Source organism: Neovison vison, chromosome 13, assembly GCF_020171115.1.
Source record: "Neovison vison isolate M4711 chromosome 13, ASM_NN_V1, whole genome shotgun sequence".
In the NCBI taxonomy this organism is placed as follows: Eukaryota; Metazoa; Chordata; class Mammalia; order Carnivora; family Mustelidae; genus Neogale; species Neogale vison.
The window spans coordinates 134,965,074-134,991,617 of NC_058103.1; the positions used below are offsets into that span (position 1 = coordinate 134,965,074).

The 26,544-nt window shown below is 42.7% G+C and overlaps 1 protein-coding gene across 7 annotated transcripts in view; it reads right to left on the reverse strand.

Annotated features, from left to right (window-relative positions):
- Positions 1–204: 204 nt before the first annotated feature.
- Positions 205–26,544, reverse strand: part of MEF2A (myocyte enhancer factor 2A) — a 160,421-nt gene continuing 134,081 nt past the window's right edge. For 4 of the 7 annotated variants that reach the window (XM_044229770.1, XM_044229774.1, XM_044229773.1 and 1 more), the window contains exons 8-12: positions 18,790–18,977; positions 9,264–9,287; positions 6,173–6,299; positions 2,320–2,446; positions 205–1,364 (exon numbers count right to left, since the gene is read on the reverse strand). In XM_044229770.1, the coding sequence (XP_044085705.1) occupies positions 995–1,364; positions 2,320–2,446; positions 6,173–6,299; positions 9,264–9,287; positions 18,790–18,977 (836 nt within the window). In that variant the 3' untranslated portion in view covers positions 205–994. Of the gene's footprint in view, positions 1,365–2,315; positions 2,447–6,172; positions 6,300–9,263; positions 9,288–18,789; positions 18,978–26,544 lie in introns of those variants that run through there. The other 3 variants (XM_044229776.1, XM_044229775.1, XM_044229777.1) reach the window with 2 other exon arrangements.

The following is a 26,544-nucleotide window of genomic DNA, read 5'->3' on the forward strand; positions in this document are numbered from 1 at the left end:
TAAAATAAAACTAAAAAGTTAAAACAAGATAAAGCTATTCTCTTAAAAAAAAAAAAAGTTACAACATACAGCTTTGGCTTATATAAATAATTCATAGCAGAATGTGTTCAAAAGTAGTGAATATAATTTTATATATAGTCATCAATTCATAAGGGTGTTTTCTTTCATATAAAATATACATGAGCTAAAATCAGTTTCTTTAAGATATGAATGTAAAAAGAAACTTCTGACATAGTCCAATTATAACTTAATATATTAATTTATTTTGTTAATGCTCTATATTTCTAGGCTAGTATTTTCTGAATATCTCATGCGTGTTTTCTACTCTCTCTCTTTTTTATTAGCTAAAGATCACTTCTTTGACCCAATACATTTTTTGCACGTGCAAAACAGTTATGTGTGGGGCTTTTTTGTTTTGTTTTAAAATATCAACAGCCCTTCCCATGCACCCCTCTGCAACAGAGACCCATGCCAGGCTGGGTAATTAATATAAATGACATTTTATGTACAGTATTGCTTTCTTGGTTCCTGCTTTTCTACTGCTCTGTTCTACAAAGCATTTTTCTTAAGTAACTACAGTCACTGCACAGTTAAATAAAACAAGTAGGGGCCCTCTAGGTTTCTGCAAGCTAGTGTGGGAGAATTATATATGGGTACACGTTTCTCTGCAAAAACTGGTTATCTTATGAAACAAGTAGTCCAAGGAAGTGCCAGACTAGAATCTGCCTACAGGGCGCTTTGTTTGCCACGGGACGTACATCTGCAGATCTACGAGGCAGGTAAGTGCCCGATTCTGTATGTAACACACACCCACACACACACACACACACACACACACACACACTCACGCCCACATACATATATATATATATAAAGGGATATATATGTATGTATGTACATATAAATATAGTTAACTCATGTCCTTATTTACCGATGTAGATATGTAGGGCAGTTCGCTGCGGGATCACGAAGTACGAACACCAGCCCGGGAGCCTTAGGTCACCCATGCGTCCATCCTCATTCGCTTGACGGAAGGGCTTTCTCTGTCCTCCGTGGTGGGGGGTCGGCCAAGCACGATTGGAGAATGGAAGTCGCCCCGCGGATCCTCCCGGTCACTCCCATCATAGGAGCTGCTCGAGCTGCTCAGACTGTCCACAGGGGAGCGCCCCATTTCCTGCCGGGGCTGGGGGGGCTGGGGGGGCTGTGGCGGCGGCGGCTGCGGCGGTGGCTGCTGCTGCTGCTGCTGCTGGAAGCCTGAGGGGGTCATTCGATCCCGGGGAGGTGAAATTGGTTCTGACTTAATGTTGATGTTTTGGTTGGTATTAATGGATAAATTCGAACCCTGAGATAACTGCCCTCCAGCCCTGAAGGAAAGACAAGATGTTAGAGGGTTGGTGAGTGCATCTGCGTGACCGAGTGATACCGCAGCCTCCACCCGACAGAGCCTGTCCGAATGCCCAGGCTGGTTTTAATGACCTCACCATGGGAGGAAAACAAAACCGGGCTGGCTAGTTCCCCTGCCCAAGCCTTGGTCCTTATGCAGATGAAGGAGCCGAAACTGTGTGTCCGCTGCTGTGCGTGGACCAGAAAGGGAGGAAGCCTTTGGCTTCCCCTCTGCTCGCACAGTCCCTGCAAGGCCGTCACTGACCCTGTTTTCCAGGGGAGGGCCCCGCCTCAGACAGGCCGACTCAGAGGAGCGGAGCGTGCATACAGGCTCCTCCCCGGAGCTGAGCGACCCTTTCGGCTCGTGATGTGTTCATTTAGGATGAACAGATCCCCAAGGGCCAACGGGTGAAGAAATGCAAGGAAAACCACCTTGGCTTTCTCCACGGACAGGACGGGAGGAACGGCAGGGGGTGGGCATCTTGTGTGTGAAGCCAGCTAGCTACTGGGTTTCATGCGGATGATCCCAGCCCACTGCCCAACCGTCCCTCACCGAGAAGAGTTCAATGCAGAGAACATTCGTTCTGGGCAGGGTGAGGGGACACGCGTGAGAAAAGCCTACGGTGGGGACCAGGGGTATCCGAAAGCCCTAGTAGCAGGGAGAATGTGGGGGCCGCCTGTGCCTCAGTCCCCCTTGGTCACTATCTGCATTTCTCCAGCTCCAGAGATCTCTTCAGGGAATGCCTAGTTTGAGCAGGACCCAAGCTATTATCCAGAAGCACGTAAAGGAAATATTTTCTCCAAACACTTGTAGCACATAAGTCATCATCCTAGGACCGTCACGTGACAGTCAACAGCACCAAAGACCGTAACTGATAGAAAAATAAAGTGCGAGGGCTGGGAGGAGAGATTCGGGGACAATTTCCAGTTACTCACACCAGAGAGCTGAGGGCGGCTTGTCCTAAATGGTGCTGCTGCCAGGCCGACACCTGTCCCAGAGACAGCATGCCCGGGGAGTTGAAGCCCTGCAGGGCCGACAGGTCCGCGCTAGTCAGTGAGTAATCTAGGACAAGGAGAGAAGTATCACTCGTGTGAGAGAGAGAAGGCCCAAGCACACGCCGGTTACCCGGCTGCGAGAAGCCAGGCACTTCCTAACGTAAAACGCACACGTCTAAACCGACAACAGTTTTTCTTTTCGGCAGGTCCTAGCTGCATTTGCTTGTCTGGGATTATCTCCATAAAGTCAGCCTCAACTCTGTACTACGAGTTTCCAGTCTCCTGTCTCACAAAGGTTGAGATCCCTTCTCCAGACTTGTAAATAGAAATAACGGCAGGGCCATTGCTAAGGGACGCGCGTACGCAGCGGTCGCCTTACACGTGCGCACCGCTACCCCCTGGGAAAAGCAGCGACAGACCGGACGCCGCCTAGAGCAGCAGCTCTTCTCTTCCTGAGGAGAGGGAGCAGGAAGGACACAGCGGCCCTCCTCGTGTGGGGCCAGCCCGGCGGCCAAGTGGAGGATGCCGGCACACGGCGGGTGAGCAGCGGGGGCTCGCGGCCCGGGGCTGTCGGAGATCCCGGACTGCGCGCAACACAGCTTCAAGTTCATGAAAAAACTTCCGTGTGACAAGAGTGTAACAGAGAATGCGGCTCATTTTCTCGGAAAGCCTCAGTCATAATCACTCTGGCCAAGACCCAGGACATTAGGTATCGTTCACACATCGAGCTATTCCAGTTCTTCATTAACACTTGTTTTTTCCATTTACTTTCAAAGAGAGGTGGCAAAAACCCTTCTACTTTTAACTGTTTTTTCCCGTCTCCAGGGAGGTATTTAAGGAAGCCCATCTTCCTAGTGCATTAACATTCATAAAAAAAGGGACTCAGAGGGGCGCCTGGGTGGCTCAGTGGTTTAGGCCTCTGCCTTCGGCTCAGGTCGTGTCTTAGGGTCCTGGGATCGAGCCCCGCGTCGGGCTCTCTGCTCAGCGGGGAGCCTGCTTCCCCGTCTCTCTGCCTGCCTCTCTGCCTGCTTGTGATCTCTGTCTGTCAAGTGAATAAATAAAAATCTATAAAAAAAAAATCATTTAAAAGGGACTCAGAGGAAAGAACGTAGCTGCTGCTTGGGATCCTGCCGGCCTCCACACTCTGCTCCCGCCACGCTCTCCGACCGCCTCAGCCACTCCCCGCCGAGGTGGGCAGGGGTCCCGCAGGCACACCGGTGCCCCCTGCAGCCCCCAGCTCTCGACCTCTAGGTCCACCCAGCTACCTCCTTGGTATGTTCATTTGGATGTCTCTCCAGACCCCTCAAATCTGACACCCGACTGGACTCGTCTCCTCCAAACCTGCTCCTTATCCTAATAAACGGCACCGATATTCACCTCGGTCGCGCCAGAAGCCTGTGGGTGTTCTTGATACTTCTCTCCGACTTCCAGTGCCAGCCACCAGGGCCCGTCAGTTCTCTGTGTTGTCCCCCAGACCTGCCTGTTTCACCAGCGCTCCTGCCACCGCTCTCCTCTAAGCCATCAGGATCCACTCCCTGGGCCACCATGCGAGCCTCCGCACGGTCTCCTAGCGCGCAGCCCTGCCCCAGGAACACCAGCCACAGTGACCTTAAAGTAACAAATGGGCTCACGATACCTCTCTGCCTACGGCTTTCTGGCTTCCCTGTGCTCTCAACATCCAAAATCTTCAACATGGCCTAGAAATTGTTACTTACCTCTACAGTTTCAACCCTTCACAGCCTGCGCCACCCCGATCCCGCCATGCTCCCTTCTCCCCGGAACAGTCTCCCCTCCGCTGAGTCACGGGGGCCCCTCTAGCGAGGCTTCTCCGTAGCTCTTAACACGACCGTGGTACCTGGTTCTCACAGCGGTCTGTCCCAAGCTCCGCTGTGACCCGTACACTCCCGCGTGCCCAGCCCCACGGCTGCCACCCAGCGCGCGTTCAGCAGGCGTGTGCTGAATGGACACACGAGCAGGGCTGCCGAGTGACCTTATGGGGACATGACGTGACGAAGCACCGGGGCTCTTCCACATAAAAACTTGCACTTTGGAAATGTTGCTCCTATCTTCATCCCTTTCCTGATCATTTGGCATGAGTCTGACTCTGCACAGAAAGGCAGCTGCCAAACTACAGAAAGATGAAGGTGGATGTGTTTAAAAAGGGCAACGAGACAGAGTAAAAATAATGTTTTTTAAGATTAGCTGCACGCATGCTCTGAAAATGAGCACAGAGCCTGAGTCACAATTAAAGGAAGGAATGAGACTGAGGCCAAGTGATTGATGGTTTTGAGAGAATCGGACTCTGTTTTTATGTTTTGGTAATTCCTTCTGGATTTTTAAAAAACAACTTCTTGCAAATCCAACAGCATTTCTTAAGCACGCACAGCGGCACATGGACATATCCTGGAAAACCCGTCATGAAAGCTCAAACTGCTCTCGCTCCGAACCAGTTCAAGTGCCACGTTCCCCGCTGGAGCTCCTCTGAACCCTTCAGGTCGTGCGTTCCCCCCCTTTCCTCACGTTCTCGGGTCTCAGAGCACAAACTACTAACCTCAGCTCCGGCCTGTATCCCGAGCTGGCAGGAACCTGGGACAAAAGCTCTGTCCCTGGCATACGGGCGCGCCTACAGCTGGCGATCACCGCCAGGACACAGAATTTCTATGAACGTGTTATCTCTCGCTTCACTCTAGATCTGCACTTAATAGGTTTGGACATTTTTTTCATATTGATTGTTAGAAAAGGTAGTGGACATTCTCCTAAGAGGCTTTCTTTTTTCAACAAAACCTTTTCAAATTCTGTTTTAAATGAACTACACAGCATTAAAGCGACAAGCAAATGTATCAATGGCCGCAGGGAGCGTCAGGCAGCATGTGAAAGCACCGTGCTAAAGCATTTACTCTGAAGTCTAAAATTAGACGGTTTTTATTACAGTCTGCTTATAAGAATCCTGAAAGGATGAATGCCCTGCACCGCAGTCTGAAAGCCGACAAGGTATCGCTGAACTATTTCCTTCTTTCCTTCTTCCTTTGAAGCATCAGGTGTTTGGCTCAGCGGGTAAGAAGGCGAAACCACACCCGCCAACCTTCTGCCTCCCCCCAGAACGGCTGATCTGGAAGAAACCTGCCGCGCCGGGCCTCTGTGGACAGCCTGCGTGGCCCACGGCACCTCTCCGGTCACTCAGCAGTGCGGACTCTGCCTTACAGACCCCCGCAATAGGCGTTTTAAGATGAAACGTCTAAGTGAACATAAATGAGTGAGAAGCTCCTCTCAGAAGGGAGGACTGACCGACTGGCTCTGAGGAGAAACAAGAAACGTCCTGGTTTTGCTCCTGAGGCACAAGGGGCAGAAACTAGAAAAGGCAGTCACACAGAGGAAAACACCAGCTGCCCGGCGCAGCCACGCACGTGTCCCCTTCCGGAGTCCCGAGTCCAGGCGGAGGCCGCTCCCCCCAGCAGGTCAACACCTGCCCGCCTGGAGGACTGGAGTGACGCGCGCCAGAGAAAATGCCAAGCGGCGCTCTCGTCCTCTCTGGTCACGGGCCGGGATTCTGGAACAGCTGTTTCTTTGCCAGGGTAAGTAAAAGCGGACACTGAGAAATCATTCCACAATGTATTTTTTTGTACGTTTTTCAAAGCTAACCTTTGTCTTTTAATACGCCCAAATGTGACTCGAAAGAACTGGAGATAATGGATTTCAATCAATATACTTGTAAAAAAAAAAAAAAATCACAAAAGCACATGGTGATCACCAAACAAAGAAGTACGAGCCACAGAAGGCAAGAGAGCAGGCTTACCAGTGTTGTAGGCGGTCGGCATGGCTGAGTACACGAGTCCCTGCGGAGGCAAGCTCGGGGTGGTCACAGACACGACTGGGGTAGCTAGAGGCTGAGTGGCTTGAGAACTGCTTATCCTTTGGGTATTCTGTGAGAGAGTAGAAAAAAAGGTCATTATTTGAGTATTTATATTCAGCCTTAGTATTTTAAAAATAACATTCAATTTAAAAGTGACATTTTTCACAGTTTTATGATGTGAACGTCATTATGTCTTAAAGCAGTGATGATGTGAAAAAAAACCTTAGAAATACTAATGGGAACTAAATATTTAATTTCAAGGGACATAGTTTTACATTAATTATTCATTTTCCCTTGTCTTTCATAGTGTTTATCGGTGGCAAGGATATATCCTTAAAACAGAAACCTGCACTCTGGGTGAGAATGCTTTGATGTGTTACCATAAATGAGGACTTGCTGGCACTAAAATACCGCCAGGCTGCCCCCAATCAAACATCTAGGGTTTCGAGCCCAGGAGAGCCAGAAGGCTTTTGTATCCCGAGAGTGTGAGCAAGTTTAGGGATGGAAACCACTTCACCGGCAGCATTCCCATGTCCGTGTGCTGTGAGGTCCTGGCTTCCCGAAGTACATTTGCTTCCGGTTTTCCTGCCCTGCGCTCCTACAGTTGCTGCCCCCCACCCCCCCGTGCCCCACCCCCATACCTGCTCAGCCTCCCCCACTGTCACCACCCCCCCCCCAGTGACCTATTTCTTGGCAGCAGGTTCCAATATACATCCCTGCACAGGCTCCCGACACGTCTGAAGGGAGCGGCTTTGCGTGGAGAGCCTGTGACTAGCGCGCTTCTCGCGAGACGGCGCACGGGGCAACACTAAATGCTCGCTGACCGACTCCACCTACCCCGTATCCCATCTGTACCGGGAGTGAACTGAAAAAACCCAGCTACTGAATAATCAAGTCAGCCTGACATGGCTACTCCTCTACGTTTCGGGGGTGACAGCACTTTCTCACGACAGGGGCTTCCGGGAATGCTCCAAAAGCAGGATCAGAGAAAGAGAACAGACTCCGTGATCCATGGGTTCAGCACCCAAGAAGGCCAAGGCACAGGGCTTTTAATATGGAGACATCACCTACGTTTTTCTCCCCAATTCCCGACTTCCTAAGCTTGGGGAGGGGGGAATCATTTCACTTTTCTGAACCTCTCTGTTTGCACAGTAGGGAAGACAGTGATCTTTGTGCTGCCGGCCTTGGGCACTACTGGGAAGCTCTAATGAGCCAAGAGGTGGGAAGTGCTCTGGTGACTGGAGTACCACCCAGATGTAAGACAGTATCCTTAAATGACTCTCCTGAGTAACCCTCTGGTCCACATTTCTACGTCACTTCAAATCCACAGGTAAGACCCCTGGAGCTACCACAAAGCGAGGTTGTTTAGAACAGCAAGGCTTCTCAAGGCATCTCAGCAGCCCGGCTCTCACCATGAGAGTCTTTCTTCACCTTGTGGTTTTCAAAGATTTAGAAATTTATCTTTGAGATTCTGTAACTGGGGAGTGAACTTTAAGTGGGTGGAAGTCAGTGTATGGTAAGTGGGAACACATGTTCATCTCAGCATCAAGTTACTAATTTTAATGAGTTTTCGAGGTAGAGATATACTTTGGACTTAATCTGGAAACTCAAAGAGTCAGACAAAAGAACACAGGCAAAAGAACACAGCAGGACCCAGTTTGGCCTAACTCTATCCACGCCAGGGCTTCAACTCCATGGCAATCTCCGGGCATGACCTCAAGAAGAGGTGGTGTGTATGTGTGTGTAACAGTGAATGCCAACATATCGGCCGGATGCATCAAAGCTCCGAATCTCCAAGGCATTGATTTTTCTGAGTAAGAGACTTGTGGGACCACTAGAGGGCAACATACTGCTACAGAATTGAAAGGAAACACTTGTGCCAACTAACTTCCTAAGGGTAAACAGTCGAAGACCAATCATTTTATCTTTAATTATAAACTTCCATTTTCTAATTATTACCATATCACTAAGTAAAGTATTTCCCCAGAAGAAAGTCTAAATCTGCACATGATATAATCCAACACCACAACTGATGGCACACTAGTATATTTTAGTTTACTGAATACAAAAACCACATCTAAAACTGTGAGTGATCACGAACAGAACACAGACAACCTTATCTAAAAAGACACAAACTGTGCAAAACACACCAGCATGCATATATATGTAATAATAAAATATAAATAAAACCAACAGATGCCTTCCCCCCATGCTCTCATGCAATCTGAACCCTTGTCCATGCTACAAACTAAACATTTTCAAGTTTTTCTCCCTTAAGGTCACTAATTAGCAACTGACTGAATTCATATGATTTCTGTGAATTTTGGGTTTTAGTTCCCAAAGAAGAGATAAAATAAAAGTTATTTTTAGTCAAATTTATTTTCTAGAAGAGTAGCCAATAGAAATCATTTATTTTAGAAAAAAGAAATCATTTATTTTAGAAAAACTTTTAACAACAGAGTATGTCCTGATAGAAAAAGGTAAATTTGTGTATATTAAATTACAGACATTCCTTTTAGCAAACAGGGAACCCCCCTTATGGTTCAGATCATCTCATGCAGTATGAAATAATTCCAACTCTGAAAAAAGTGACCTCACCAAAAATGATGTAATCTTTTTGAAAGAAAGAGAAATAACACAAGACCATGTGTTACAATCTGAGGAACTTTGAGGGTGAAGTCATTTTCTAAAAATATGTTAATAATTTGGGGAACTATATAAGGTATTTTATATCTTTCCTTAAAAAAAATCTTTAGCAAGTGTCTTGTGATCATTGACAGCTATTGTTTTTAAAGGCTCTGTTCCAATGTTCCCTCCAACAAACAAAATGGGTCAAGATATACAACTATAAGCAGAAAAATGGGATGGACTCAGTAGTACTAGATTGGTTCAGCTATTAAAAGTGCTTGGATAGTGTTTAATAACAGCAAGAAAACTGTGTAACAAAGGGAACACTGGTTAGATATAAACACTTCAGAGAATTAGTACTTTCCAGATCTTTTGCAACTCCCTTCAAGCAGAAACGCACACTCACCAACTCCAATTCCTCTTCCTCCGACTGCACTCGGCACATGAGAGGGATACGAGAGTTACTAAGACTGTTGATACTCAAAAATAAAATATTTCTTTAGAAAAACACGTTATTTGGACACTAGCAATTGCTTGGAACTCTAAAGAGATGATTACATATAAGCAGTGAATACAAATATAAATTATTTATCGTTATCTCCACTAGTAGCTGATTTCAGAAGAAAGATTCTTCAGATTCTTGCAGGCCAGGCTTTAAAGCTGCCCCCGCTCCCTGGCTCCGTCCACGCCTGCGTCGGCCTCACCCGCATACCGCCGGGCTACCGCCACTGTGTTTAAACAGAGTTCCTCATCATGACACCGGTTTATACTTGAAACCCTGGGAGTACTTGGTCCTCGCATCCCTAGCCCACCTGGTCACACACGTCCACTATTTATCTCCTAGATGTGTGCTTTTCGGCCGGCAGGAATTATTTTGTTTTCTAATTTCCCACCGCAGCTAGCATAGTGTTGCGAAACAAGAAGAACTCCGACAGTAGTTCATAACAGTCTTGGATAACACAGATTTAGATGCAAATACAGCTTTCGTGTGTATAATTTCGCTGCGGAAAAACAGTAACCTGTATGAAGCTAATGAGACCGGAAGAGAACTGAACTGATAAATCACGTCCAGAAAAGAGATGAAGGACACATATTTGCTCTTCTCCTAAGCATTTAGAAAATACTAACAGGCTAGAAATAATCTGCTAGCTAGTGCTTGCTTATTTTACTTGAAGGAGTCAAGTTTCTCTGTCAATCTACGGAAGCATCAGGGATGGAGGAGACCCGGATCCAAAAGCCAGCCAACCTGCAAACAAACGGTAACACACGCAGGCTGGTTGCCGACTCTGAAAAACAAGCGCCCAGCCTACAACTGCTGTCTCAAATGCGGGCGAGAGGCCCTTCAGCGGCGGAGTTACACAGATCTTCACAGGCCTCCAACTGCAGGACCCGCGTGCAAATCCCGCAGGTAAGTGCTGTGTGGTTTCCACTTGCACCTGCCAGGCCAAGGGTGTAAAATAGTTTATATGGCAAATTCTGAGTCTTCTAAGAGCTGCTTCATGATCTCTGAAAGAAAGACCAGACAGAGATAGTCCTGACCAGCTGCTGAAGGCCTCCATGCAGGTCTGCCCTTACCTTCTGCAGTTGACTGAGCCTTAACTGAAACTTTCTGCAGCCTCTCTGAAAGACAGGGGCGGGTGTTCGACATCCTGTTCCTAAAAGGTGAGCCAAATGACTACCCTGAATGCCCACATGTTTTTCTTTTCGGGGCTACCTGTTACACCGGTGTGCATCTTTAACTCGGTATCCTGCAGTAATTTTACCCGGAGAGAGCGGCCGTGAAGACAGCGCACGGTCACAGCACACACCCCGGCACCACCCACCCGGGTCTGCCTCGCAAAGCAGCACGAGACAACTGTCAAACTGACAGAGGAACGCAGCAGTAACCGAGGCTACGGGACTTCACCTGGACTTCACCCGTCTTTCACTGATGTCCCTTTTCTGCTCCAGGACTGGATGCTGCATCCCACATGCCCTTACGGTCACATACCCTTAGTCTCCTCTGGTCTGTGACCGCTCCCTCCATCCTTCCTCATTTTGCATGACCTTAAAAGCTGCAGAGTACTGGGTGGATATGTCATGGAACATCCCGTAATTTGGGTCTTAAATTTTCTTGGGTAGAGAGCATGGATTTTTGGAAGAGTACCAAAGAGGTGATGTGACCCTCTTAGCACATACCAGCAGGTATGTCATTCCATTACTGGTGATGTTAAACTCGATTGCTGGTGAAAGTCGCGTCTTCCAGGACTCCCTACTGCAAAATTACTATTGTTCCCTTTGTCAGTTATTTGGGGAGAGACATTTTGAGGCTATGCAAACACCCTGTTTTTCCTTAAACTTTCACTCACTCATTTTAGCATCCATTGACCCTGTCTGGCCATGATCTCTGTACTGTGGTAATGACAGTGATGATTTGCTATTTCTCTTATTCTTTCTACATGTAATAATTAGAACTCTTCTCTAAGGAAGAGCTGTTTCTTTGATCATTTTTATCAATAACAGACGGTATTTTGTATTCCTTGGGTACTAATCCAATACTATTGTTACTTATTTTGTTGCTTAAATTGTTCTAGTTTGGGCCACTGGAGCTCTTCGGAGAGGCTGGTTCCTGTAAGCATTTCACCTGCACTTCCTTATCCTCTGGCACCTCCGACTCATCCTGTATTTTCATTGCCCCCACTCTATAATCAATCATTTCTCCAAGGAATCCTGATTCCTTTTATTGGAGAATGTTTAGAAACGAAGATCTGAGTACTAGGTGTGTTCAGTTATCAGGTGCCATTATCTGAAGGGTCTGTCGTTAGAGCTAGGAAATACATGAGGTACACTATTCATGTGTATATACATTGATATTTCTCTATCTATGTTAAGAAAGTAAGTTCATACTGAAACTTCCAACAATAGCCCAGAAACACAGTGTTCACTGTAGCCTTTCTTCCCCAACCCCAACCACCTTGCTTATTTGTAAGTCTCCCCCCCCCAACAATGAAAAACCCGGCTTTATCTACAATGTATTCACTGTTTGAGTGTTGTCTAACAAACGTACCATCTTGAGCACAACGACTTCCTCATTTTTTTGTTTTCTCTATCTAGAGTTAAAACCGTTTCCAAAGTTACTGAGAGCTCCTTCCCCGTCCCCTTCCGGATCATCCTGTCACAGACTTGTACTACAGCCATATTCCTGTGTCACAGTCTGTATTCCATCTGCAGTTCCCCTGCAATCCTGGTTGATCTTTAACTGCATATAGTAAAACCACTCTTCGTACAGTTTTATGAGTTTTAACAGAGGCATAGACTCATGTACATCCACCAGCACAGGATCACAGAACAGTTCCATCACCTCAAAAATTCACCTCAAATACCCTCTGCAGTCAACTCCTCTCTCCATCCCTGGCAACTACTGATCTGTTTTGCATTTTGCAGAATGAAATATAAATGGAATCACATGCCATGTAGTCTTTTGGATCCAGCTTCTTTCACTTAGCAAAACTCATTTAAGATCATCTATACTGCTGTGAATAAGTGGCTCGTCCCTTTTTATTGCTGAGCAGTACTCCTTTGTCTGGATGTACCACAGTGTGTATATCCATCCATTCTTCCGTTGGAAGGACATCTAGGTTGTTCTCAGTTTTTGGCAACTGTGAAAAATACAGATTTCTATAAGCACAGTTCTCAGTTCACTTGTGTAAATTCTCTAGGAGAGGACTGTCGGGTTGTGTGACAAGTATATATTTAACTTTGTAAGACGCTGCTGATCTGTTTTCCCAAGTGGTGTGTGACTTTGCATTCTAAGCATGAATATACGAGGGTTCTTGTTGCTCTGCATCCTTGTCAGAACTTGGCATTTTAGAATGCTCTGTTTTTGTTTTGTTTTTAAGTAGGCTTCAGCGGGCCTTGAACTCACCTTGAACTCTGATATCAGTGGGTCTTCAACTCTGATATCAAAACCTGAGCTGAAATCAAGAGCTGGACACTTAACCGACTGAGCCAACCAGGCACCCGAGCAGAGCGGACACATGCTGTTACACTTTTTCAGGTGTACAACACAGCAGTTCCCCAACTCCATCCAGTATGCTGTGCTCACAAGTGTAGCTTTTCCCTCTGTCCCCATACAATGCTATCACAATACCACTGATTTTTTTATTTTTTAAATCTTAGCCATCCTAATAGATGTACAGTTGTAGCATCATAGAAGCAGGTCCTTTATGAGGTATGTGATTTGCAAACAGTTTCTCCTCATCTGTAGGCTGTCTTTTTATTCTCTGGGTAGGACCTTTTACAGAGTAAAACTTTTTGACAGTGAAACTATTTTGATAGCAACAATATATCAGAATTTTCTTTATGGATCATGTTTTTGGTGTATTGTTTCTTCCAAAATTTTCTTCTAAAAGTTTCAGAGTTTTGTATTTTATGCTTGAGTCTATGATGCGCTTTTAGTTAATTTTTGCATAAGGTATGATTTGTATTTTGAGGTTTTATTTTTGCATATGGATGGTGAACTGTTCCAGGAGAGTCGGCTGTACCAGCTATCCTTTCTCGGCTGAAATGCTCTACTGCCTTTGTCAAAATACAAAAGAATATATTTGTGTAGGTCTATTTTCTGGGCTCTCTGTTTTGTCCACTGGTGCCCACCTTTCTGCCAGTACCTCTTTCATTCTTGATACTGATAACCTGCGCCTTCTCTTTTAATTTGGTCAGCTTGGCCAGAAGTTTAGCAATCAAAAAACTAGGCTTTGCTTGCTTTTCTCTATTGCTTTTGTTTTAAATTTCATTAATTTCTGAATTTTTTCTTTTGATTGCTTTGGGTTAAATTTTTGCTCTTCTTTCTTGAGTTTATGAGTTTTAACAAAAGTTTATTGATTTAGTACCTTCTCTCTTCTAATATAAACATCAAATGCTGTAAGTTTCCCTCTCTCATATACATACATACACACACACACATACATATTTTATAATTTCTCCTGAGATTTCCTCTCTGACCCAGAGATTATTTAAAAGTGTGTTAATTTCTCAATATATAGGGATTTTTCCTTTCTGTTATGATTTCATTATGATCAGAGAATATAATCTAGATGATTTTAATTCTTTGATATTTGTTGAGATTTACTTTATGGCACAGGTAACGGTCTATCTTGGTGAATGTTCCAAGGGCCCTTAAGAAAAACGTTATGCTCTGCTGTTGTGAAGTGTCCCATAGAAGTCTGTTCGAGCACTGGTGAGGCTGGCTGGGTATTGCTCAGGTTGTCCGGATCCTTACAGATTTTGCTGCCTGCTTGTTCTGCCGATTATGGAGAGAAGAATGTTTAAGTTTCCAGCTACAGTTGTGGATTTTTCTATTTTACCTTTTAGTTCCATCAGTTTTTGGCTTACAAATTTTGAAGGCAGGCTGTTAGGTGTGTATACATTAAAGATACTTATTTCTTGGAAGATGGACTGTGTGAAGTCCTTCTTTATTCTTGATAATATTCCTTATTGTGAAGCCCACATTGTCTGAAATTAATATTGCTACACTAGCCTTCTTGTGGTTAACATTTGCATAATACGTTTTCTCTATCTGCTAACCTATGCCTTTATATTTAAAGTAGGGTTTCTATAGATTGTGTATAGTATGACCTTCCTTTTTTTTTTAAATTAATTAATTAATTTTTTAAATAAACATATAATGGGGGCACCTGGGTGGCTCAGTGGGTTAAAGCCTCTGCCTTCGGCTCAGGTCATGATCCCAGGGTCCTGGGATCGAGCCCAGCATCAGGATCTCTGCTCAGCAGGGAGCCTGCTTCCTCCTCTCTCTCTGCCTGCCTCTCGGTCTACTTGTGATCTCTGTCAAATAAATAAATAAAATCTTTAAAAATAAATAAATAAACATATAATGTATACTTATCCCCAGGGGTACAGGTCTGTGAATCGCCATGACCTTCCTTTTCTTAAACAATCTAACATTTTGTCTTTTAACTGATGTTTACGACCACATTCAGTGTGATTACTTGTACGGTTGGATTAAAATCTACAATGTTGCTAGCTGTATTTATTTGTCTCATCTGTTCTTTGTTGTATTTTTCTGTTTTCTCCCATATCTTGGGCTATTCGAGCATTTTTTTAAATTCCATTTTATCTCCTCTATTGACTTTTTATACCTCTTTTTAAATTGTTTTCTGTAGTTGCACTAGGTTTTATAACATACATCTTTAGTTAACTAGAGTTTACCGTCAAGTAGATATCATATTAGGTGTAGAGTAAGGGCTTCAAACAGTGTGTTTACAACTTTGCTTCCTGTCTTTTGTTGTCCTACACTTTATTTCTACATGTATTATAAGCACCAAATTCATTCCCACTATTTTTGCTTTAGAAAGTAGTGATCTTTTAGAACAATTAAAAAGAGAAAGATGCCTGGATTCCGGTTTCTAATACCAGTCTCCAGTAATAAGGAACCAGGTTCCTTAGAGAAATGACTGATTCTGGGACTGGGGCAGGGAATATACAAGATGAGCCTGGAACACGTCGTCGTAACTGAAAAATTTTAAAGTAACCTTCATTATCCCCTCCCTGCCAAAAATAACCCCACAAGGATGAGGGTGTATTTTCAGAGGAACTGGAACCAAGTGAAAAGTCCTCAACAGCTAAAGCTGGAATATGAGCAACAGAATGAAACAGTTTTGGTAGAACTATACGTTAGCAGAATTTAGTAGTATAAATATCCATAAGTCTGTATTAATGTAAATCATTAAATAATAAAAGCAAACAGATAAATCACCTGTTCAGAAGAACTCCAAATAATTTATGTAGATATTCTGCCCTCAAGGAGGTAGAGCCTAATTCCCCACTCCTTAAGTATGGATCTTACATAGGACTTCTTTCCAAAGAGGACAGTACGCAAAGGAAGAAGTGTAACTTTGCAGCACAGAAACCCATGCAACACTGCATCAGCAAGGTGACCAAGGTTGACAACAACAGTAATTACTCATAATGATACTATGTACTCTTTGTATGAGGTGATAAAAATGGCACACTTGAGTTGTGGCCTTCCTCCCTGAAACCCATAACCCCAGTCTAATCATGAGTAAAACGTGAGGAAAAAAGTCCCAATGGAAGGACATTCTACAAAATACCTTACTAGTACTTCTCAAAACTGTGAAGGTCATTAAAGCAAGGAAAGACTTAGAAACTATCACAGCCAAGAGGAGTCTGAGGAAACAGCCTACTAAGTGGGAAACAGCCTACTAAGTGTAATGTGGTGTCTTGGATGGGGTCCCAGAACACAAGCTGTGTGGTTTAAAAACTAAAGAAATCTGAATAAAGTACAAAAGTTCTGTGAATAATAATGTATCAATACTGACCTTTTAGTACTATGCAGTACTACAGTACTATTGTACTATACTAATGCAAGATGTTAATTAATAATCGGAGAAACTGGTATGAAGCATTAGGAGAAATTTCTGCACTACCTTTGTAATCTAAAATAAAAGGTTTACAAAATGTAGGGGAAAATAAATTGTGTTTTATTTTATCTTCATTTATTTCATTTCCATTGTTCTATATTTCTCTGTGTAGATCCAAGTTTTTGCTGGCATCACAGTCCCTTTGCAGAAGAACTTCCTTCAGCATTTCTTGAAGAACAGATCTCCCAGCAATAAATTCCCCAGATTTTTTTGTTTGAGAAAGTTTTTATTTCTCTTTCATTTCTGAAAGACAACTTTGCTGGATACAGAATTCCAGGTTGAGGGTTTCTTGTTTTGAATTCGAGCACCGCAGGTTACTCCGCGGTTTTATAGCTTGCATAGTTTCTGAAGAGAAGTATGGTATATATTTTCTTTTTCCTTCTCTTTCCTCTGGCTGCCTTTAAGATTTTCTCCTTGTTGTCCTTTGCTTTAAGCAATCTGAAATGTGTGTGTATTTGTCCTACTTGGTGTTACTGTTTCTTCAAGTACTTCTTCTGCTCTGTTCTCTCTCCCCTCTTTTTGGAATTCCATTGACAAATATGTTAAACTACCTGATAGAAGTCCACAGCTCTTGGAAGATTTGTTCTGCTTTTTGTTTTATTTTCACCCTTCTTTCTCTTTGTTCTGCAGTTTGGGTTAACTTTACTGACCTACAGACCAATAGGTCTTTAGCGCTTGGTTTGAGTTCATTTAGTTAGGAATTGGGCTGAGTTGGAGCTCACGGGTGCAGTCATCACCCTCGGTGCCGCCACCATGGGCCCCGAATCCCTGCAGCAGGAAGTGAGGCTGGTTTGCCGGAAGTCGGTTTTTCTCCAGTGTGTGCTCCATTCTCAGTCTGCAGCCTTCTGCCTCTTGGTGCTGCGCCCCGGGCTGGGGCCTCTTGGGCACCTGCCATGCTCCTGGCGTTCACATTGTTCCTGCGCCTCTGCCCTGGCTTCAGATGTTTTTCCTTTTCCATTTCTCGAGTTACAATGGGAGGTCGCCAGTGGGCCTGGAGGGTGACACTTTCTGTCGTTCATCCCCTCACAGATGAACACTTCTGGTCCGTAGGACAGAAAGGGGAGAAGGGTCCAGGCAGCACATTTTGTCCCTATTACAGGGGCTGCTCTTCCCTTTTCTCAGCCGTACATCATAGTGGAGACATCTTCAGGATGTTCCCAATCTCTTCTGTGAGCACCCAGTGGGGTTTGTGAAGAAAAAGCCTCCAAAAGAACTTGGACTTCACCTACGTCAGAGTACTAGGGGTTTACATGGTCCTGCCAGTGAACACTTGGCCTCCAGCAATTCCCCAAGCATCTGAGCTGAACCTCTCATTACCTGTGTCCTACCCAGACAAATCAGTGCTCGAATGTCCTCTCCCTACAGTACGTGTCTCTTCCTTAGTTTGGGCCACTTGGTTGCATGAAATCTCAGCACCATGATCTATTCAAGGAGAACTGTGAACTTGTTTGTCCAACTCGTTTTCCTTGTAAGGCTGGGAGCAACACAGTTTCCAGCTTTCTATCATCTCCAAATGAAAAACTGTTTGTTTCTTGCCTTAAAAGGTTTTGGTCCTGGCTCTCTTTTATGTTACCTTGGACAAGTACTAACTTCTCCCTCAGTTTCCTCATCTCTACCCAGCCAAGATTACAACATAATTGACAATCAAATGTGACAAGGCATATGAAGATGTTTGGGAATCGATAAAGCATTATACATATGTAGATTATCTAAAGCCTGATGGCGTCAACTTTTACTTAGCAAAAAACCAAACAGTGCTGCACTGGAGAGAGAACGCCTGGCATATCACACTGCATGTTAGTCAAGCCATGCTGTATAAGGAATGGTTTCAAAACTTGCATACATACTCTGATTTTTTTTCCTATAAGAAGCGCAGGGAGATAAACATACTTGCCTCTTCTTCATGAACACAGGATTCAAAAGCATATGACCCTGGAACTATGAAGACATTGCCAAGGGCTAGTGCGGGGAGGCCTGTATTCTCTATAGTATTCAATGGGAAGGTTAGTTGAGAAGGAATAAACAAAGACTACGTGGAGACTAACTCATTCAAGTTTTGATGCCTTGTCCCTTATTCTACAGTGGTTCTCTTTGGTATGTAGAATTTTCTAACAACTAATACAGTATTTCTCCTACAGAAAAGCATGTGTAATCGATTACTGAAAGTATGCAAAGTAGAGATAGAAGAAATACTTAAGTCAGGTTTATGAATTTGGTCATGGAATCTTTGAGCTAAGATCCCAGCCTGGTAAAATTAAAATTAAGCCTAACAACCTCTCCTCATTTAGCTTTAATTTTAAATAACCACTAAGCATATTTACATCCTGTTTTTCTATAATCTGATTTCTGTGTATTTAAAATAGACCTGTGTCTTCAAATGCTGACTTCAAACAGAAATATTAAGAAAGGGTCTAGATTCAATGGAAGTACAAAAAATTCCGAAGAAAAACACAGACTGTATTTTGAGGAATGAGGCTGAAGAAAAATTTAACGTACCAGTGGAGGCATCATGCCCTTGCTGGAAGGAGGGATGACAACTCGAAGATCTGGTTTTCGACTGTTCATTCCAAGATTGCCACCACCTGGAGGAGGGGGAGACTTTGTAGGCATAACTTTGCCTAAACTATTTGCACCAGTAGTTCCAATCAAATTTGGAGAAGCTCTTGAGTTTACGAATCCATTCCCTGGAAAAAGGAAATATCATTCATTAATATGAAAAGAGTTGTTAAAAGACGTTGGTAGAAATAGGAAACAAGTTTTCCCTAGTTCTAGTTTCAAATAAATTTTGTAACAAAACTCATTAGCAGCTGACCACATGTATCTCTGAATATTTTAAAAAGAAGCAAAAATATCAATCCAAGTTTGAAACACATAAAACTTAAGACTTATGCCACTTGCTTCCAGTCTTACTGCTTGGACCTACTGAGAGATATTTAAAACACAAGATCCGGGGCGCCTGGGTGGCTCAGTGGGTTAAGCTGCTGCCTTCAGCTCGGGTCATGATCTCGGGGTCCTAGGATCGAGTCCCGCATCGGGCTCTCTGCTCAGCAGGGAGCCTGCTTCCCTCTCTCTCTCTGCCTGCCTCTCCATCTACTTGTGATTTCTCTCTGTCAAATAAATAAATAAAATCTTTTAAAAAAAATAAAAAATAAAAATAAAACACAAGATCCGTTTCTAATAGGGCATGTCCTACTAGGGAGCAAGGTAATGGAGGTCGGATAAGCTGGCTGCCAGTAAGGTCTTCGTTAAGTATTTGTGGTTTGTCTGACTTTAATCATCTTATTCCTGGTTTTCAACTTTCCTAAAAGAGCAGGCTCTCTCTCAGAGGAAGTGAGGACGTGGGTACACAGTGGTGATGTTCTCTATATGCAGCCCTTCTGGGTGTCAGCTGAGCTAAGAGATCAAAGTGAAAGACCGTTCCTATTTTCACAGAGGCTGCAGTCCTTCTAGTCCTCCTCGGGGGTAGCAGCCACGTGGTCGGGGTAAGCGGACTCCACTCCAGCCCCGCTCAGTGACAGGTCCGAGCTAACGTGTGCAGGCCTTCTCCCTCACCACTGGATGGGACCCAGGAACGTCCAGTCGGATCCTAAGTAAAGCAGCTCTTACATGATGGTGAGGGAGGCTCCTGCATTCCTCCAAACATGACTGAGGATGCATTTGATACTCGAGCCATTTTGAGACTCAGAAGAGAGCCAGGATGAGGAAAAAGTTGACACAGAAAGGAGAACTGCACCCTGGAAAAAGCATACCAAGAAGTGCAATAATGCGTCTCCAAGAACTGCAATGAGTTAATGACAAAAGACAACTATGTACTACAGGTTTTTCACTTTAAGAGCATTTGTATTTGGTTATCAGAACATTTTATTTTATGAAAGTTTCTTGAATGGAGCAGAAATATTATTTAAAATTATTTACAACCCATATAGTGTTTGGTGGTTTATAAAACACTTTCGGGGGCGCCTGGGTGGTTCAGTCAGTCAGTGAAGGATCTGCCTTCAGCTCAGGTCATGATCCCAGAGTCCCAGGATCAAGACCTGCATGGGGCTTCCTGCTCTCTACCCCGCCCCCTTGCTCGTGATCTTTCTCTTACTCTCAAATAAATAAAACCTTTTTAAAAAATTAAAAAAAAATTTCAGGAGCAGTATTCAAATGAATAGGGCAACTGATCTATAGAATTCTAAAATTTAAAAAATGTAACCAGAAAGAGAGGGATTAAGTACTTGAAAATAATCAGCTGAAGAAAATGGATGATTCAATATATCTGCTTATCATAAAGAGTTTGAAAAACATGTTATTTGGCTGTACTATTTACATGAATAACTAAAAATTGACGTTTGACAAAGTCATCTAATCAACATTACTGGATCCTAACCCGTACATTTTCAAAGGACAAAGAAAACTGAGTGGTGAGGTGTGGCCCTGGGGAACTGGCCTGCATCTTTCCTGCCGCTGTCATTCAAACTGTCAGGATTCCAGATAAGCGGTTTTCCTCCCGGCCACCCACCCAACTCCTCCTGCTTTCTCTGGAACTTTTACAAAGTGCCCTATCAGTTTTAATTCACTTATGTGATTTAATTTTTGTTGTGAGGACTGGTATTTCAGTTAACCTTATGAGGCTGTTTCCTGCATTCTACTTCCATTATCTTGAAACAGCATGTATTAAATCTGGGCCGAATCTCCTCTCCACACCCCAGAGAGCAATTCCTGCTTCCTGTTAAGCTTCAGAAAGTAGTGCTGTTAAACAATCTCTTCACTAGGCCATCCCCTGTGGAGTAGAGCTCATCCAGGCATTAGGGAGAGGTAAGTGCTAAGGGTAGTCATCTGAATATAAAATGCTTATCAAGTAATTTTTAAAAATAAGCTTAACAGAAACTAATAGAACGTTAGATTAACATTAATAAGTATAGATAACATTTCTCTTAATAGGCACAAATGTTTGTAATCTCTTCGATAACATCTGCAAGATTCTTATTTACTTGATTTGCACTCAAATCTGAAGGACAAAGCAGTATTTCTTCTCAAATACATGACAAGATGATGCGAAGCTAATGTAGAAGAATGCATTATCAAGAAGCTCTAATACTCTTTACCCATGTGGAGCCTAGGATGCTTTTCAGCTACATAAAATACCACAGTCACCCAGAGTGAAGGGAATCTAAAAGCATGGTATTTCTTAGTGTGAAGCTGGGAGTCTGCAGCAGATAATTACTAGAGGATAACGTAAGTGTCTGGTGACTTGCCAGGCTGAAACAGGATAACCTTATATGCACTATTGGTTATTTTGTGGAGTGGAGTGTAGCATATATTAAATATACTTCTTACTTCCCATGCATTTTTTTATGACCAAAAAACCACCTCATTTTGCCACAGCCTACAATTTTAAGAATTAAAATACCAACTCTAAATGAATTAACCCAATGTGATTATTATCAAAATGTGTTCTCAGGTTTTAAAGTAAATTATCCCCGGACACAAACATGACAAAAATGCTCTTGAGCAAAGTGCATAGTGATGTCTCCAGAAACTTAAGAAAGCTAATCTCATGGTCCCTATAGCTCTAAGGCAGATCATTCAATTATAGCAGTCTGGATCGTAGTTTAGAATATCCTAACAGCTGGAATAATGTATTCAAGTGGCTAGAAAGCACTTCATGTCCTTAACACTACTCTTTAGGGCTGAATTGCAGACAATGATGTCATTAATGTTTTACTACTAAGAATCAAATTCAGAAGTTGAACTGACATGCACAGGATTTTGAAAATCTCAAAGGATCCTGAAAAATGTGTCCAAAGCAAGGCTCAAAAATTGATTTTTATCATATCTGACAAATTTTCATAAAATCTGACAAACTTCCAGCTGATTATTCGATAAATAAAAGAAAACATTAAAAAAATCTATACAATTATCTTTTGCATAAAGAACTGAAAATTAAAGAAGACTACGGTTTTAAAAATCATGGTAGACACATGCACTTAATGCAGTGGAAATCCCTATATGACAGACAACATGGGTTCTGTCCACTCTAAGTTTATAATCCCCAACAGACAACGCTCATGAGATAAACCCGTGAGCCCTTCCTGAGGACTGTACTCAACCTCTCCATCCCTCCCATGTGGGCAGCCCCAACGCGGCCTCTCCTCTTCTGAGGCCGCATGCATCTCCCTGGCTTTAACCGTTGCCTCTCTATGACTCTTAAATCTGTTTCTACTCTTTATATCACCTAATTTCTAGTCCCCATGCAACCATATCCCACAGACACGCTGCTGTCCCCTCCAACCCTGCCAGTTACACCCCCTGTACTACACCCACCCGCTGTCACTCCAGTCCAGGCTTCAGAGCTCCAGCTTTACCGCTCTTTGTAACGTTTCTCGTTTCATCCACCTCTCGTTGCTGGCCACTGCCTCTGCCAGGACGCAAGCCCTTACATATTCCCTTCGCTCACCCCTAAACAATTCTAAGAGCTTCTTGAGCCTTTCTGTTTCTAGTCTGGTATATTTTTTTCTTTCTCAACATGCTTTAAAAAAAAAAGTGAAATTGCTGGCTATCAGAGACTTTATTTTATGCTTGATCTTTAAACACGGGCCCAGAGTCAAAAGGAGTTCCTGAAGTCATCTGAACTACAGTGTTATTTAAGTATTAAATGTCAACTTTCAGTAGAGAAATGTACCTCGTATGCCAAGTCAGAATGCCACTCTGGAAAATGTATACAACTTACAGCATGTACAAAACTGGCAGGTTTTACTTGAACAATAAAAGACTGAAAACAAATTATGTTTCAAGGAAAAACAAATGAATGCTCTAATTTACTATAATAAAATGTTATGACTGTGGAGGTACCAACCATATCAATATAGAAAGTTTAAAAACTAGAAAAGGAGAGAGAAAATTCCTATACCCACCATCCCAACATAACTATGATAATCAGTTTGGATTTCCCCTCCTTTTTATTTTCCACATGCATATTTTTTGCATAGTTTTAAATTACAACTAAAAAGAAGTTCAGATGAAAATTTTCATTTACATAACTTTCATACTGTTGACTACATTGGGTTCTTCCTATTATTCATACTATAAATAAAGTTGCAGTGAATCTTTGCAAGTTCTAGTTCATTTCTTTAGGAGAGATTCCCAGGAATGGGATTTGTGGGCTCAGAGGCATGAACATTTTTATGACTACTGGAACATCTTCACAAAATCTTTTCAGAAAGCTCATTACTAACTTACAATGCCATCATCAGTTTCCTCACACCTGCACTGGTTCTCCAGATCACAACACAAAGTGGTAATAGTTGGCAATTAGTGAGTTTGTGGTTTTCTTTTGTCATTTTTATTTAAATCTCCTGATACATCCTTTCCATTTTTCAAATACTAGTTGGGTTTCTTTTTTGAATTGTACATTTAGTTACATTAAAAAACCCACCTACTTATTAAATATTCCCCTTCCTCTTGCTTGTATTTTATTTTACTTCTTCTCTACAGAATGAGAAAATCTTTTTATCTCACTTAAGACAACTGGAGAAAAGTGGTTGCAAGCTCAGTGGCTTTTGCAGCTCACTGTGGAGGAGCCAGAGCTTTCCAGCTTGCTGCTCTGCCATCCTAGGCTTTTGCTGGTCTGTCCCCTTGACACAGTCTTGCTTCCTGATCTCAAGATGGGACTGAACATCTAGCTGCCACATGCAGACAATAGTGCCCAATGAACTGAGTCTTTGCCCAAAGACTGTTAAGTCTTTCTGAGAGTATGAATGTGTAATGTTTTCTCTCTAGATTTCAGGATAGTATAACACCTATACAATGTACATTACACTCTCTTATCATTTTACTTACTTATTTATTTATTTTTAAGATTTTATTTATTTATTTGACAAACAGAGATCACAAGTAGGCAGAGAGGCAGGCAGAGAGAAAGGGGGAGGCAGGTCTCCCACTGAGCAGAGAGCCCGATGCAGGGCTCCCAGGACCCTGGGATCATGACTTGAGCTGAAGGCAGAGGCTTTAACCCACTGAGCCACCCAGGCGCCCCTCTCTTATCGTTTTAAAAGTACCTCCACACTTTGGTTTATAATTCCTTTTAAAAATCAAATGTATCTATTTTAAAACTCATATTAACGTACCACATAATACAAAATGGTACACAAAATAAAAACTTAAAAATCAAGGCTTTAGCATAAATTTAAAATCTCCACGTATCCATTACATCAGGAAAAAGAATACTGCCAAAACCCTGAAAAGGCTCTATAATTGGGCCCCCCAAACATTCCTGTAGTCCCACCTACCCAAAATAACCAATATTATGACTATTATAGTGACTTGTTTTTCTTTACAGTTTTATCATCTATCTACATGCAATCTTAGCACATAATATTGCTTGGCTATTTTGCCAGCTTTATTTAGATAGAATAGAATAATTTTGTATTTGCATCCATTGTCTTTCATACATCATAGTCTGATGAAATTCAGCCACCATGCTAATTACTGCTATAGTTTCTTCCTTTTCATTCCAGTATAGAACTCCTTCACATAGACATACTATCACTTATTTATTTATTCTACTGTTGACAGAAATTTGGATTATTTCTAGACGTTGCCTGTAACAGGCAATGCCATGCGCATTCCTTTATTTCTTGATGCTCATGGTACACATATGCATTTCTCTACAGTATATAAGGATGAATAAAATTGGTGGGTTGTAGAACCCATATATCTACTACTTCAGAAGACAATGTCAAAACGGCTGCATCAATTTGCACTGTCATCCTCAGGGAATGAGAGTGTGGAACTCTCACAATGAGAGTTATCAACACCTGGAATTATCAGCCTATTCTGCTTTGGCCATTCTGGCTGGTCTATGATGCTTTCTGTGGTTTTAATTTTGCATTGCCTTGGTTACTGAGACTGAGTATCTTGTCACAGGTTTACTAATACCTGGTAAAAGGTTTTGTAAAATGTTCTCGTGCACATTTTCAAAAATCAGATTTCTTTTTCATGATGACTTGTATGTATTCTTGATAAAAAGACCTCTGTGTACTGTATGTATACAATCTACATTTTCTCACTGTCTTGCCTTTTCGTTCTCTTCATGGTGTTTTTGATCAATAAAGATTCTTAATTTTACACAACCGAATCAATCCTTCTTTTACGGTTATGCTTCCTCTGGTTTCCTATTTAACATGTCTTTCCCTATTCTAAGTTTGTCTCATGCTTAAAAACCTCAAAGATGCTTCTGCTTTCCTTATTACATGGGCCTGAAACATCCTGTATTTTGGGAAGCAGGAGACTCAACAAAAATTAAAAATAAGAACAAGGAGAACAGAGGCTCATCTATAAAAACATTATACATTTGAAAATTACAGTATCAGTAAAAATGTTCCAGTTTAAAGGTTAATTGAAACTATATGGAAGTGGCTCATGACAAGTCTTTAAGCCTGGACTGAAAAATTAAAGTTATTATACAGATTATGTATAAAAAATTGGTTTTAAACAAGGCTCTTTGGATATTGGTTGCTGACTGAAATACTCTGTCACCAGAGAGCTTACCTCTATGTGATTAAATTCTCCGAAATTTGTTGATACTTTTTTTGTGGCCCAGCATGTGGTCAATTTTCAGTTTAATGAACACAAAGAACTTTTTTTTTTTAAATATAGAAGAACATATGGGGCACCTGGGTGGCCAGTCAAGTTAAGCATCTGCCTTCAGCTCAGGTCATGATTCCAGGGTCCCGGGACTGAGTCCCACACTGGGCTCCCTGCTCAGCAAGGAGTCTGCTTCTCCCTCTGCCCTGTCTTTCCTCCCCGCTCATGCGCTCTCTGACAAATAAACAAGCAAAATCTTAAAAAACAGAAAAAAGGAACACAGTGTAAAGAATGTTTACTCTGTACTTTAAATGTAGATAACAACACTCTAGTGTACAGAAGGCAGATGGCGCAGATGTTAGATGTAGCTACTAGAAGGGCCTGTTAATCTCTGATTCACTCTACTTCTATGGTCTTGTTTTTTGGGGGCTCAACACAAAGTGACAGGAGCATACTGGACCCTCCCAATTTTTAAGGGCCCTGAACTTTGACTTCTCTGTCCCCCTAGGTCTCTGAGGCATCCTGCTCCGCTGTGGAAGTGGCAACTACCACCTGTGGAAAAGCAGTCATAAATGCCAGGCTCACCCTCTTTGAGGATCTGTCTCCAATATTCCCTGGGTCTTGAGCCAGGAATTCTTCATTATTTTGTAGGTTCTCAAGTGCTTTCAAGCAGATTTAAAA